The sequence below is a fragment of the Salvelinus sp. IW2-2015 genome, linkage group LG12 (assembly GCF_002910315.2).
Source record: "Salvelinus sp. IW2-2015 linkage group LG12, ASM291031v2, whole genome shotgun sequence".
In the NCBI taxonomy this organism is placed as follows: domain Eukaryota; kingdom Metazoa; phylum Chordata; class Actinopteri; order Salmoniformes; family Salmonidae; genus Salvelinus; species Salvelinus sp. IW2-2015.
The window spans coordinates 8899050-8910691 of record NC_036852.1 but is presented as its reverse complement, the minus strand read 5'-3'; the positions used below and the strand labels follow the sequence as shown (position 1 = coordinate 8910691).

General features: G+C 41.5%; 1 protein-coding gene and 1 long non-coding RNA gene across 4 annotated transcripts in view; both read right to left on the bottom strand.

The window, feature by feature from the left end:
- Positions 1-5102: 5102 nt before the first annotated feature.
- LOC139028466 (uncharacterized) lies at positions 5103-9772 on the bottom strand. Of its 3 annotated transcripts, none has more exons than XR_011480680.1 (2): positions 8263-9772; positions 5103-8203 (listed from the first exon to the last, which is right to left on the bottom strand). It is a non-coding gene; the product is annotated as an uncharacterized lncRNA (long non-coding RNA). The 3 variants fall into 3 exon arrangements; XR_011480681.1 differs by having other exon boundaries at positions 5103-8173; XR_011480682.1 differs by having other exon boundaries at positions 5103-8111.
- An 11-nt stretch (positions 9773-9783) lies between these two features.
- LOC111970997 (activin receptor type-2A) overlaps positions 9784-11642 on the bottom strand; it is a 38219-nt gene continuing 36360 nt past the window's right edge. Inside the window, 2 exon segments of the mRNA XM_070445973.1 lie at positions 9784-10631; positions 11491-11621. Of these exon segments, the coding sequence (XP_070302074.1) occupies positions 10437-10631; positions 11491-11621 (326 nt within the window). The 3' untranslated portion in view covers positions 9784-10436.

Below are 11642 nucleotides of genomic sequence, written 5' to 3'. Positions count from 1 at the left end.
CCGATTATTTGGGACCAAAAAAAAAAGACATTAATCGGACGATTTTTATATATTTGTAATAATGACAATTACAACATACTGAATGAACAATAACCCTTTTATTTTAACCATAATATAATACATAAATAAAAACTATTTAGTCTCAAATAAATAATGAAACATAATGCAAAAACAGTGTGGAGCAGAAAGTAAAAGTGCAATATGTGCCATGTAAAAAGCAATGTCACGTTCTGACCTTAGTTTCTTTTTTATGTCTTTGTGTTAGGATTGTCAGGGCGTGAGTTGGTGGGTAGCTCTATGTTCTGTTTTTATGTTGGTTGTACTTTCTACTGTCTAGTACACAGCGTTGTACGAGATCTTCAGTTTCTTGGCAATTTCTCGCATGGAATAGAGTTCATTTCTCAGAACAAGAATAGACTGACGAGTTTCAGAAGAAAGTCTTTGTTTCTGGCCATTTTGAGCCTGTAATCGAACCCACAAATGCTGATGCTCCAGACACTCAACTAGTCTAAAAAAAGGCCAGTTTTATTGCTTCTTTAATCAGAACAATGGTTTTCAGCTGTGCTAACATAATTGCAAAAGGGTTTTCCAATGATAAATTTGCCTTTTAAAATGATACACTTGGATTAGCTAACACAACATGCTGTTGGAACACAGGAGTGATGGTAGCTGATAATGGGCCTCTGTACACCCATGTAGATATTCCATAGAAAATCAGCCGTTTCCAGCTACAATAGTCATTTACAACATTAACAAAGTCTCCACTGTATTTCTGATCAATTTGATGTTATTTTAATGGACAAAAATGTGCTTTTCTTTAAAAAACAAGGACATTCCTAAGTGACCCCAAACTTTTGAACGGTAGTGTATCTCTAGCTTACATTGACKGATTTTTATGGGGACCTTTTTATCACGCTAAATTGATTTCAGCGGGGACGCGGACATCGACCCTAGGTGGTTTAAATCTTTTGTCTTGCCCAGTCACCCTCTGAATGGCACACATACGCAATCCATTTCTCAATTGTCTCAAGGCTTAAAAATCCTTCTTTAACCTGTCTCCTSCCCTTCATCTACACTGATTGAAGTGGATTTAACAAGTGGCATCAATAAGAGATCAGAGCTTTCACCTGGATTCACCTGGTCAGTCTGTGTCATGGATAGAGCAATGTTTTGTATACTCAGTGTATATTCCTCAGTGTTGATAGATGAGACCTGGTTGGATGACTCTTTGAACATATTCATTTTAGTCATTTTACATTTTAGTCATTTAGCAGACACTTATCCAGAGCAACTTGCAATTAGTGCATTCATCTTAAGATAGCTAGGTGAGACAACAACCTATCACAATCGTATAAAGGTGGAAGTTTCTTAGTTCCGACTAGTGGCATGAACGCGGCATAATTCATGCTGCTAATAAGCTATTTGCAACTTCCTGTCTATTTATAATGTTATTTGTCATTGGGTTTTTTTTCACTGCCATTTGCTCACACAATGTGTGCCACCAAAGCCCCATATACTACCCACCACTGCGACCTCTATGCTCTCGTTGGCTGGTCCTCGCTACMTATTCGTCGCCAAACCCACTGGCTCCAGGTCATCTATAAGTCTTTGCTAGGTATAGCTCCGCCTTATCTCAGCTCACTGGTCACCATAGCAACACCCACACGTAGCACGCGCTCCAGCAGGTATATTTGACTGGTCATCCCCAAAGCCAACACCTACTTTGGCCATCTTTCCTTCCAGTTCTCTGCTGCCAATGGCTGGAACAAATAGCAAAAATAACTGAAGTTGGAGACTTATATCTCCCTCACTAACTTTAAGCGTCAGGTGTGAGAGCAGCTTACCGATCGCTGTAGCTGTACATAGCCCATCTGTAAATAGCCCATCCATCCAACCAACTACCTACCTCACCCCCATATTTGTTTTTGTTTTTCTGCTCTTTTGCACACCAGCATTTCAACTTGCACATCCTCATCTGCACATATATCACTCCAGTGTAAATTTCTAAATTGTAATTACTTCGCCACTATTGGCCTATTTATTGCCTTACCTCCTTATTTAGTTTGCACACACTGTATACAGAATTTTCGAATGTGTTATTGACTGTAYGATTGTTTATCCCATCTGCAACTCTGTGTTGTTGTTTTTGTCRCACTGCTTTGCTTTATCTTGGCCAGGTCGCAGTTGTAAATGAGAACTTGTTCTCAACTGCACCTATGAAGATGCAAAAAATAGACATTATTTGGTTACGAATTTAACTGAGTTCCTAGTTCCGATGGAAGTTTCACTTGATTGACCCTCCGAGTCAGAGTTACAAGTGAGAAACTACTGTATATTTTAAGTATCATCTCACCACATCATATTTTACAGCAATTTGTCAGTCTATGACACAGTCGATAACGTGGCATGAACCATTGGTTGTTGCATCGTCTTGCCTTAGCTGTGGAAAAGTGATACCCGAGTTTCCCACTTGGGAGGCATCGGAATCAACAAATAGGAAGTCACGCAAATAACTAATTACATTTTTACTCGGAGGTCCTGAGTTTCCGACAGGACGTGAACGCGCATTGATATGTTAGGCTATTTTCAGAGTTAAGGGCACAGGTACTCCTGGAATGTTAATGAATGCATGTCCATCATTTGGTGAGAAATTACACTGGTCACTCAAAACATTAGTAAAAAAGTATTTATAAAGTAAAGTATAAGGCCACACAAAATACGTAACTAATGATTTAGTAAATGTTTTATAAGAACCTATATTAAACATCTTATGAATGGAGTAATGACTAATACATTGACAATAAACCTTTTACTAATCCATTATAATTGCTTTATTGTGTGAGCTATTATGAAGTGCTACCCTTGTATATTTTGTTTACATTTTTTTTTAAATATAACCCAGTTGGACCTGCAATTCAGCTTGTGCTAAACTTGTACAATGTTTTGGTGAAGAACAGTAAAACCCATTCTCTCTAAAGTGTCTGTGGAGAAGCACTCTCTTCTTTAAAGGAAAAGTTTATCTAAGAAGCTGTCAGCTCTTCTTGATCCTCGCTTCAAGGCCTTCTGGTGCCCAGAGCAGGTAGGCTACCCAGTAACCAACCTCCCCAACCTCCCATGCACAAGAACCACCTGCAAAGGCAAGCATTTTTGCTTGTTCTTACCCTCAACCCACACCTGCTGTTGTCCCCACAGAGGTATCAAACTACCTCTTCTCCTTGCCTGCTGGAAATGTCAGACCCCTTGTGTTCTGGAAGGACAAGCCCCCGTTACCCGAACCTATCAAAGTTGACTGCAATGTACCTCCAGTCCCTGCATCCTCAGACCCAGTGGAACGGGTCTCCAGCATCGCTAGTAGAACATTGGCCTGACGTTGCTCAATGAGATGGATGTGTTATCAAACAATCACCATCTTAAATGATTAACCACCATCTAAAATACGTTAAAGAACCATAGGATATGACATGATGTAAAGAAATTCTGAAAAAAAAATTCAACAATAAAATGTTTGGTTTACATTTGTATTACTTTCCATTATTTTAATTGATAAATGTTTGTTTAACATGACATTTTTTTCTTCTTCAATTTTCTTTAATCATTAATATATTAATAGGCTATATATTAAATTCCTAACAGTGCTAATGTGCTAATGATCATATATATTTGAAATAACTTGCATAATCAAATACCTTCAAAATATTGATATATACTTCTATTTTTCTGAGACCCGTATTCGAATATCAAGGAAATAGTTGCCATAGTTGCCTTCAGTGATTCTCTATTGGCATTTGAAAAAAAAATATTACAATTATTTTCTGCCCAGGTCTGCTGTGTATGATGGCAAAGCAATCATACTCATGGTAGTTTAAGCCTGCTACTAATATCACTATACGTTTCCCACCACTGCTTACTGTGCTGTAGTTATGAGACAGTGAGCAAGACTGTGTGAGCTCAGAACTTGAGATAGTGAATGAGTAAAATTTTGGGATTTAGTCAAAGATTGTGAGCAGGGTTACTATCTTTTACACATCAATGATTTGGCCTGATTTTCACCCAGGTCTGTCCATTCATGAACTTTGCCTGATAATTGCGTAAAACACTTGACTGACATCTACGACGAATGACATCACAAATGGTAAGGATGTATGAACAGAAGGCTACGCAAAAGCGGATATTATTGCTGGGATTACAAATAATACATTTACGCCACATTTTTCTTTGTTTTGTTCCTCCAGAGAAATCTCATCTATACATCATTTTGACAAGCAAGTTGTCATCAAGGTGGGTCCGCATGACATCATTATCATCTCAGTAGAACACAATTTCCTACACACTATCCATCATATTGTAGCGACCCGCACAGACAGCAGTGTGTTATGTGGTAGGCTATTAGTGGGTTGTGTTGTACTTACCAGTGTTCGCGGGGTCTGACATGCCAATCAACCTGCTATCTGCCAATCACTGGGATGCCTGAAATGTTCTGATGCCGGTGGGTTGGGGGGTTGGGCAGGGGGATGGAGCATTGGAAGTTAAGACTAGGTTTAGCCATTGTTCTTTCTCTTACGTCTGGGCTTCACAAGAGAAGGTCACAGTTTACTTGTGGGGTAGCTTTCATTTATTTGGCGTGGGCTACGGCCAAACAGTAGCCTGTGTGAAGTTGGGTTAATAAACCGTCAATTCGTAAACTCAACACTCTGTTTGGACAATTGTTCCTTTATGATCTAGTCAGGTCATTACAATATGTTTTTATAACGTTTCTATAGATCATTCTTAAGGTATCTGCGTCAACAATGAAGAAAGGTCTTCTTTCAGTTTGAAGAGAGTCGATATGCTTGTCAAAGGTAATATTCTTTAATATTGGGTCCAGTTTGAGGGTTGGTTTTGGACAACCACTGAAAGACATGGGATCCCAAACCATCCCCTCACGGACTGACAATGAATGACCTGATTAAAATGTTTCTGGCATGTGTATATTCCCTGTGTGTAAATAAAATAAAACCTAAGACCCATTCAATGCTAAACGCTGCCATCTAGTGGTCTGTTTTCTGAAACCAACATTATTAGATAAAAACAATTCATAGATGATTTCAGATAGACAACATCAGCAATGAGCAGTCACTATACTTTATTTYAGGGACAATAGCATACAATTTCTCTGTACAATATTTAACATCCACTTCTAACCAGGCATCTGAAAAAGTCTGTTAAATAACTTGCAAAGCATAMAAATTATTGGCAAGTCCACTTGCCAATAGAACAGTCATTTGTGCCAAGTCACACTGTTCGACTATCAGCAAATACAGAACCGAAGCTAACCTAGGTTTAGCTTTAGGGTTGTTTTGAGAGGAAGWGTGTTACAGAAAACACTGTCTGCTGGTCACATACAAGGGATAACATTCTTGCAACACTGCTGGAACATTGTAGCAATGGTATCTCAATGTTGTAGTGTAACGTAAGGGTCTGAGCTAGGATGTCTGAGGTAAAACAATGACTATTTTCACACTACTGAGYCAACCCGAACCATACTTTGCTGGCTCTGATATCTTCCGATCACATTGTCATTTTCAGCTTTCTTCCAGCAACTATGRTGGATGCTTAACCAGGCCATCTCTATCCAACTCGGTTCGGCTTAGTTTGGCTCAGCTCAGCGGTGTGAAAATGGTATAACTGTTGATTCAGGGTTCCATTTGAGGGAACTTTCATCAGACCACCTTAGAACGAAATTAGTCTCATCTGGGGAAGGAAGAGGGACCGTTTCGGGCCATTTGGGCCATAAATTGATACAATTTAAAAACATAGATATACAAAATAAACAGGTAAAATCTTATTATGTAATAATTCATTTATCTGGGATATTTTTTTCGTCTTTGTGATATATTCTAATAACCATAGAAACAACCTCATGCTATATCCATCATCTACAATCTAAAAATGACATGTGTATTTACATAATGTGCATTTCAATATTCCAGCCAGTCTGAAGTCACATGTTATTTGGGCTTTCTGAAGTTGATCGGAAAGAAAATCAACCCTCACAAGAAGGCCAAGGTCTGATCAACTAAGAAGATTGTAGYGGGGTTTGGGGTTTTAAAACGTCTGTACAGTGAAATCAGCTTTGTAGAAGTAGCTGTGGTTTAAAAATAAAATCATGTGCACAAAATGATACCCTCAAAATACCAGAAATCAGAGGATCACATCATGGCTACATATTTATTTTTTCTCAGAAGCACATACGACAATCAAAATAATGCAGTAGAACTGTAGTGATTGTATATCAGACTGTTGGTTCACCACTAACTGCTTGGAAACTGGTGCCCCTTCCACTCTTCCTCCAATGCCCTATGCTTGCTAGTTGCTATTGCTGAGCGCTACAGGGTTCCAGTGTGTAGGGAGGGAGGGGGGGATTCACAGTAACGGCCACCATTCTATGGCTTTCTCAATTCAAATGTCCTTGAATCTTCGCATCCCCTCTCCTCCTCCTCAACCATATTAGGCAAGGAGACAGGATGTGAGGAACCAAGGAAAGACTAATTGCGATAGAGCCTACATCCGCTGCGAGACCACTGGCCAACTGCAGCCTTTACCCCCCGAGAGTACAGACACAATCTAGTAATACAGTTGGGCCTCCCCTAAGTCCGTTCCACTGTCTTTCAGATAKAGGTAAAGCAATAATTGTTTGAGTTGGCACCTGCCCACCTGCTCTCTGTCTAATACCCGAAAGCTCAGCTCAGCAAATCATTAAAACATCAATAGACAAGATTAACTGTTTAAAAAATGCTACAGTGGTGTGAAAGTCGCTCCTGCAGCAATGCAAGTATGTACGCACTTGCACCATTCTGCACGGGTTGCATATACTGTAGTAATTACTGAAAAGCATAGTATTGAATCCCTGAACGTTGTTGTAGATGTTGTAGTTCCAGTTAAAACACTGACGAGGTGTGAAAAGAGAGAATGCAAAGATGAACGCATCATCATCAGTGTCAATGTCACCCAGAAGACAAATCTGAGCTCATACAACAAGCTAGAAATGGTATACAGAACACATTCACAAATCAAATTCCGGAAGGACGACGAGAGTCATCCTTGTTTTGCCCAGGGTGGGTCTACAGTAGTAACGTTGTCACACTGATTAAAGGCTCAACTGAGTTGAATGAGAGAGGCTAGAAGTAGAGATGTTTTAACACTATGGTTGAGATGGCACCAGGAAGAGAGAGAGTCAGTGTGAAAGGTCACCCGCGTCTCAAAGCAGAAGGGTAGCAGCTAGGGACTGGAGAGACAGAAGGGTAGTAGCTAGGGACTGGAGAGACAGAAGGGTAGTAGCAAGGGACTGGAGAGACAGAAGGGTTAGCAAGGGACTGGAGACAGAAGGGTAGTAGCTAGGACGGAGAGACAGGAGGTAGTAGCTAGGGACTGGAGAGACAGAAGGGTAGTAGTAAGGAACTGGAGAGACAGAAGGATAGTAGCAGGGACTGAGAGACAGAAGGGTAGTAGCTGGGACTGGAGACAGAAGGATAGTAGCTAGGGACTGGAGAGACAGAAGGGTAGTAGCTAGGGACTGGAGAGACAGAAGGGAAGTAGCAAGGGAACTGGAGAGACAGAAGGGTAGTAGCTAGGGACTGGAGACAGAAGAGTAGTAGCAAGGGACTGGAGAGACAGAAGGATAGTAGCTAGGGACTGGAGACAGAAGAGTAGTAGCAAGGAACTGGAGAGACAGAAGGATAGTAGCTAGGGACTGGAGAGACAGAAGGGTAGTAGCTAGGGACTGGAGACAGAAGGATAGTAGCTAGGGACTGGAGAGACAGAAGGGTAGTAGCTAGGGACTGGAGAGACAAGAGGAAGTAGCAAGGGACTGGAGAGACAGAAGGGTAGTAGTAAGGAACTGGAGAGACAGAAGGATAGTAGCTAGGGACTGGAGAGACAGAAGGGTAGTAGCTAGGGACTGGAGACAGAAGGATAGTAGCTAGGACTGGAGAGACAGAAGGGTAGTAGCTAGGGACTGGAGACAGAAGAGTAGTAGCAAGGGACTGGAGAGACAGAAGGGAAGTAGCAAGGAGCTGGAGAGACAGAAGGAAGTAGCAAGGGACTGAGAGAGCGAGAAGGGTAGTAACTAGGGACTCAGGAGAGACATAAGAGTAGTAGCTACTGACAAGGTGAACAGAAGGGTAGTAGCTAGGGACTGGAGAGACAGAAGGGTAGTAGCTAGGGACTAGAGACAGAAGGGTAGAACTAGGTACTAAGAGAGACATAAGAGTAGTAGCTACGCACAGGGTGAGACAGAAGGGTAGTAGCTAGGGACTGGAGAGACAGAAGGGTAGTAACTAGGGATTCAGGAGAGACATAAGAGTAGTAGCTACGCACAGGGTGAGACAGAAGGGTAGTAGCTACGGACAAGGAGAGACAGAGGGGTAGTAGCAAGGGACTCGAGAAGTAGCTAGGGACTGGGAGATACAGATGGGTAATAACTAGGGAGTCAAGAGAGACAGAAGAGTAGCTTCCTGAGCTTTTTTAAAAAGAAGACCAAAGGATAACCAAAAGGCATGCTCACATCATTAAATACTCGGTTGACACAGCAAGCCAAAATAAGGAAGAAGTGCTTTTTAAAAATCATTTTCAATGAGTTAGGGGGTTATTGAAATATTCTTAAAATGTAGGATTAACATGTTTTCAATAAAAACGATTTAAAACCGCAAGGAAGGAYAAAATAAGGAAAAATAATAAGGACAAAAAAAATAGTGCAAAGATAAACAAGAAGGCAGATGTAAGTGTGTAAATGTATGGTCATACATCTCTTGGCGAGCTAGTTTTAAAAACTGTGGTGATAACGATTCTACTTTCACCTGCCACAGCTGTATAGTATACAGTTCAATAATACCAAAGTAATGATGTCATCTGAATGGTTTACAGAGATTGTTGTCGTCATAGAAATATACTTAATAGAACTAGAAACAATAGTAGTTYTGTTTCTAGAGTTGCAGTGTTGTAATGAAGATGGAACTGAGGTATACCTTGTTGATTCGAGGGAGGTCTATGGTTTTKCTTTMAAAGTAGTAACGCTTGGAAATGGATCCCCCCCTTAAAATAAACCTTGACAGCAGCAGTACACGTGACATTCAGAAGCTGTTTCTTATTGGCATTACAATTGTCATTATCATATAAACACAGAAAGGAAACAGCAAAGGAATTTTAAAACAAGTCGCCCTTTTTTCTTTACTGAGMCGTAACAGTTCTTCTTGGAGAGTCCATCCTCTTCCCCTTCCTCTTCTTAGAAAATAGAACAGAAGTCTGTTAGGAGGTCCTAGTGTTTTCGTTCATATATAAAATATCCCTTTTGCCCAGCTCACAGGGTTTGTTACGACCTAGTGTTGCTCTTTTGAAGGATTCCGTTGTACAGTTTGAGGCTCGCTATGGGAGTCCAACTGAATCCAACACATCATGATACTATGAAGTGGGTAGAAACCAAACCAGTGTTGGTGGGCACAGCCAGGTATTTCCTGAATGACAGTAGTGTAGCGCCCAGCACTTAAACACACCACGCCATGCCAGCACACCCATCTGAGGGGGTCAGGGGTCAGAGATGAACCCGGGATCATCCAGAGTTCATGATCCTGAACGGGCCACTCTGGTCGATCAATGTATACCTGAAAACATCCAATCAAAATAGCTCCATGTCCACCACCTGGCACGTCCAGTCAATGTCCGTCCATTCATAGGCTGGACTCTTTGGGAGGGAAGTCCACGTTGGTCACCATGGTGACGACGGTGACAATCTCCTCGGGGGCNAAAGTAGTAACGCTTGGAAATGGATCCCCCCCTTAAAATAAACCTTGACAGCAGCAGTACACGTGACATTCAGAAGCTGTTTCTTATTGGCATTACAATTGTCATTATCATATAAACACAGAAAGGAAACAGCAAAGGAATTTTAAAACAAGTCGCCCTTTTTTCTTTACTGAGMCGTAACAGTTCTTCTTGGAGAGTCCATCCTCTTCCCCTTCCTCTTCTTAGAAAATAGAACAGAAGTCTGTTAGGAGGTCCTAGTGTTTTCGTTCATATATAAAATATCCCTTTTGCCCAGCTCACAGGGTTTGTTACGACCTAGTGTTGCTCTTTTGAAGGATTCCGTTGTACAGTTTGAGGCTCGCTATGGGAGTCCAACTGAATCCAACACATCATGATACTATGAAGTGGGTAGAAACCAAACCAGTGTTGGTGGGCACAGCCAGGTATTTCCTGAATGACAGTAGTGTAGCGCCCAGCACTTAAACACACCACGCCATGCCAGCACACCCATCTGAGGGGGTCAGGGGTCAGAGATGAACCCGGGATCATCCAGAGTTCATGATCCTGAACGGGCCACTCTGGTCGATCAATGTATACCTGAAAACATCCAATCAAAATAGCTCCATGTCCACCACCACGTCCAGTCAATGTCCGTCCATTCATAGGCTGGACTCTTTGGGAGGGAAGTCCACGTTGGTCACCATGGTGACGACGGTGACAATCTCCTCGGGGGCGATGACGTTGGTCTGGCGTTGCATCTGGATGATGCGTTCCTCCACGCAGCCCGCCGAGAGCCGCGCCTCGGCCTCGTGATCCCAGCACTCCTCGATGGTCTCACACAGCATCACCAGGCCCTGGGACAAGCATAAGAGCATATATATGGTCATTTAAGCCAAAGTTTTTATCCCAAGCATCTCACAGAACCGTCAACATTGACACACGCAGGACTTGAACCCATAACTCTGATGTTGCTGGCTCTATGTTCTAACCCATTGGTTTCCAACCTTTTTCGGTTACTGTATCACACACTGAATTTTGCTCTGCCCGGAGTACCCCTGAAATATCCCCTCATGTGCATTTTACCAGTAAACAAATGGTCTCATGAGTCCTAATACCCTTGGTTGGGAACTGCTCTAACCTACAGAGTAATTGGAACCACATGCTAATAAACAATGAATGATCTATACGTTTGAAATCGTCATCCTATCCAGTAACACCCCCAGCAAACCCACTATACTCCTAGTGTGTACTTACTTCACTATATACTTTTCATGTGACAGCGTGTCCTCACCAGTGGTGTAAAGTACTTCAGTAAAAATACTTGAAAGTACTATTTAGGTAGTTTTTTGTGGTATCTGTACTTTACTATTTATATTTCTGCCAACTTTTACTTTACTACATTCTTAAAGAAAATAATGTACTTTATACTCCATACATTTTCCCTGACACCCAAAAGTACTCGTTACATTTTGACAGGAAAATGGTTTGCTTAACATGTGAAACGATTTTTACTCTTAATACTTTTAAGTATATTTTAGCAATTAATTTTATTTTTGATACTTAAGCATATTTAAAACCAAATACTTTTAGACTTTTGCTCAGTTTTTACTGGGTGACTTTCACTTTTACTTGAGTCATTTTCTATTAAGGTATCTTTACTTTTACTCAAGTATGACAGTGGAGTACTTTTTCCCACCACTGGTCTTCACTCACTGTGTGTTTCTGCCAGCACTCTCGGAGGCAGGGCCGTAGCTTCTTGTGGACCACCACCTCCTGCATGTCCTCTAGAGACGGGTGTTGGCCGACCTCCTCCTCGAAGGGCAGTGTGTACTCATCCACAGGACCTGCAACAAAAACACACACAC